This window comes from Etheostoma spectabile, chromosome 23, assembly GCF_008692095.1.
Source record: "Etheostoma spectabile isolate EspeVRDwgs_2016 chromosome 23, UIUC_Espe_1.0, whole genome shotgun sequence".
NCBI lineage: Eukaryota > Metazoa > Chordata > Actinopteri > Perciformes > Percidae > Etheostoma > Etheostoma spectabile.
The window spans coordinates 9,137,288-9,140,416 of record NC_045755.1 but is presented as its reverse complement, the minus strand read 5'-3'; the positions used below and the strand labels follow the sequence as shown (position 1 = coordinate 9,140,416).

Below are 3,129 nucleotides of genomic sequence, written 5' to 3'. Positions count from 1 at the left end.
AACTTAAATAACACAATATTTCAAAGGGGATATATTATTGAAAACCGGTTTAACAACCACTGCTTTATAGTCCACTATCTTTGCTGTTACTTACATACTTAACCACCTTCTTCTAACAATCAACAAAACAAATGGTCGGACTCACGGGGCCTGCGGGGCTGCTTGGGATGTCCCTGGTGACGCTCGTCTCCTCCGTCACGTTGCTGGTCTCGTCCTCGTCCGTCTCCGTCCGATTGTCTCTTCCTGCCGCGACCCCGGAAACCACCGCCGCCCTGCTTCTTGCTCAGGTCGAAGAAGAACTGCTGGCCTGGCTCCTGGACGGAGGACAGGGAGGACAGGGGGGACAGGGGGGACAGGGAGGACAGGGAGTGTCAGCCATCACAAGAGCTGGCCGTTATTTCCACAGGACAGCTGAAGACATGAAAGGCGAGAGAGAGGGGGGAATGACATGCTGTAAAGGGCCGTGGGTCGGCGTCAAACCCGCAACCTGGGTCAAGTAATAAACCTCTATGTATATGTGCCAACTTAGCTAACCCCGCCACATGGTCGTAATCTTTCCGTGCTAAAATAACCCGAGCTGTAGTGCTTCCTTTCCTTACCTCCTTCAGCCTAGGAAAGGAAAGGCAAGCCCATGTGAATAGCTCCTTTCAGAGGAAATTCAATGTGATTTACATAAGGCGAAGAAAGTCATACTACTGACATACTACTGTGCAGTAATAACTTAAATAAAATTAACAAGGGAAACATTTAGCAGGTTAACAAAAGTACACACACACACACACACACACACACACACACACACACACACACCTCCTCCTCCTCGGTGGTGCTGAAGCCCGTCTTCAGTTTGTCCGTCTTGTCTTTCGTGGGGCATCTGTAGGGGTTTTCGGTCACATCCTGCGGCTGCTTCACCAGCTCCGATGGATCCATGGTCTTCATGGGGATTATGTTGAAGGCGTACAAATACTGCAGCCGTCACACAGACAGACAGACAGACAGACAGACAGACAGACAGACAGACAGACAGCTCCGGATGTGATGTGATCACAGAGATTTCACGTACTAGCACTGTGGGTGCCCCCCCTTGTTGTGATTGTGCATATTGTTACCCACATTTCGGCAACTGGCAACCAATAAAAGCATTGCAAAGATATCATTAGCAGCTCGTGTCTTGTGGTGCACCCATTGGAACGTTTCCAGACAAACTGAATCACTGGATTCTTCTCATGGACTCATTTATTCGCTCAATGGACGTTCGGGACAATCGTCTGTCCTGGGAAGTGTAGCGTCCCTGATCTGAAAAATAACTGTGTTTACGTCTGTGTGGATTCGTATTTCGATATGACTTAAGACACACAATCTTTGGGTACAAGGACGGACACACACACACGCACACACGCCACACACAACCTGCACACACGGCCGTCAAGCATTGCGCGCATTACACACAACTGGATCACATAACCGAACGCTCACGCACGCGCATACCACACACCAGCACCACAGCCACACCCCCTATCCTAGCATCCTCCTCGACCACGCACTCACCCAACGCCTCGTCTGTGCGGGGGTCTTAGGGTTTGCAACCGGCTATTGAAGCGACTGACGTGCCTGGGCATTGTTCTCTGGAGAATGACATGGTTCCGAAAACACATGATCAATATGTAAACACCCCACACACAGCACACACACACACACACCAACACAAAACACACACACACACACACACACACACCACACACAACACACAACACCACCACAACACACAAACACACACACAACACACACACACACACACACACAACAACACACAAACAAAAGAACCACACACACACACACGACACACACACCACACACACACCGACCACACAGACCACACACCTACACACACACACACATCGAGTTAACACACAAACGGACAAAGTACAAAAATGGGAGTAACCTAATCAAAACGTGGAAGTAGCACGCGTGGAGGATCCACATGTGGGCTACTTATGAAAAAAAATACCGTTGTTCTTGGATTTGGGGGGTTCTTTTGTTCTACTGGTGCGGCCACACGCAGACACACTGGAAAAAAAACATGCCTGCTGTTTGAGTGAGATCGGTTTCTGAGGGTGTCCTTGTCTGGTTTCTGGTGTCCTCTGTCTTCAGTCCCGCGGTAGAGCTACAACCATCTGCACGGCTTTCTATCGTACTAGGACGAGGCGGCTAACCGTAGCATCTAGCGTTACATGCTAGCTCGTTATCAATGGAAAACCTGCTACAAACACCACTGTGACCATAATCTCCCAAAGAACTACTTCCTGTCCCCTGGTCTACTTCCGATCCCTGTTGTGGCCCTGTCTAGAAAGTCTCCCAGCTATCCTGCCTTGACCTGACCAAAGCTGGGAGAAAGGTTCATCAGCTGATGGATGCCTTCCAGTAACTGATCATGATGCGACCTGCCTCTCTCCAACAAAGATGGATAGAAGGGAGATTCTCACGCTGGAAGATAAAAAATAGTGAGAGTCTCACTCTGGAGATAAATCTAGTGAGATGTCTCACTCTGGAGATAAAACTAGAGACATGTCTCACTCTGGAGCTAAAACAGAGACCTAAACACACACAAGGGGAAAACAGGATCTGCAGCAATGTGCACTACAACAAAAACATGGTGTTTTTTGAAAATGAAACCATGTAAAAACCTGTTCTGGTCCAACCTCAAAATACAGTTATGAACCTGAAAATGAGCAGAATATGGACGCTTTAAGTCTTTACTTCAGTAAAAGTATAAAACAATGTAAAAAACAAATCTCTTGGCGAAAAGTAAAAGTATTCATCCAGCACCTGTATGGGAGTCTTTCGTAGTGAGCGCCCTCTAGTGCAGCGAAGTGGTATCGTGGTCTCAGCTTGTCGGCCAGGGAGGCGACGGAGCTGCTCCCACACAACTTTGTGTTCACTTCCTGCAGCACATCAAACAATTCAATACATTTACAGCCATATTATTTTGTCTTAAAAGCTTTTTTCAAAGTCAAAGTCTGCTTTGTTGTCAATTTCTTCACATGTCAAGACATACAAAAGAGATCGAAATTGCGTTTCCCTCTCTCCCACGGTGGAGACGAGACATTTTTAACCAATTAGGTCCACAGA

At 47.6% G+C, this 3,129-nt stretch overlaps 2 protein-coding genes across 18 annotated transcripts in view; both read right to left on the bottom strand.

Moving 5' to 3' along the window:
• Positions 1–1,001, bottom strand: part of LOC116673019 (CWF19-like protein 1) — a 6,889-nt gene extending 5,888 nt beyond the window's left edge. Inside the window, exons 1-2 of one of the 3 annotated variants that reach the window (XM_032505107.1) lie at positions 811–1,001; positions 146–314 (exon numbers count right to left, since the gene is read on the bottom strand). In XM_032505107.1, the coding sequence (XP_032360998.1) occupies positions 146–314; positions 811–939 (298 nt within the window). In that variant the 5' untranslated portion in view covers positions 940–1,001. The remainder of the gene's footprint in view (positions 1–145; positions 315–810) is intronic. The other 2 variants (XM_032505108.1, XM_032505109.1) reach the window with 2 other exon arrangements.
• nrcama (neuronal cell adhesion molecule a) overlaps positions 1–3,129 on the bottom strand; it is a 1,100,153-nt gene that overhangs the window by 335,381 nt on the left and 761,643 nt on the right. The window lies entirely within an intron of this gene.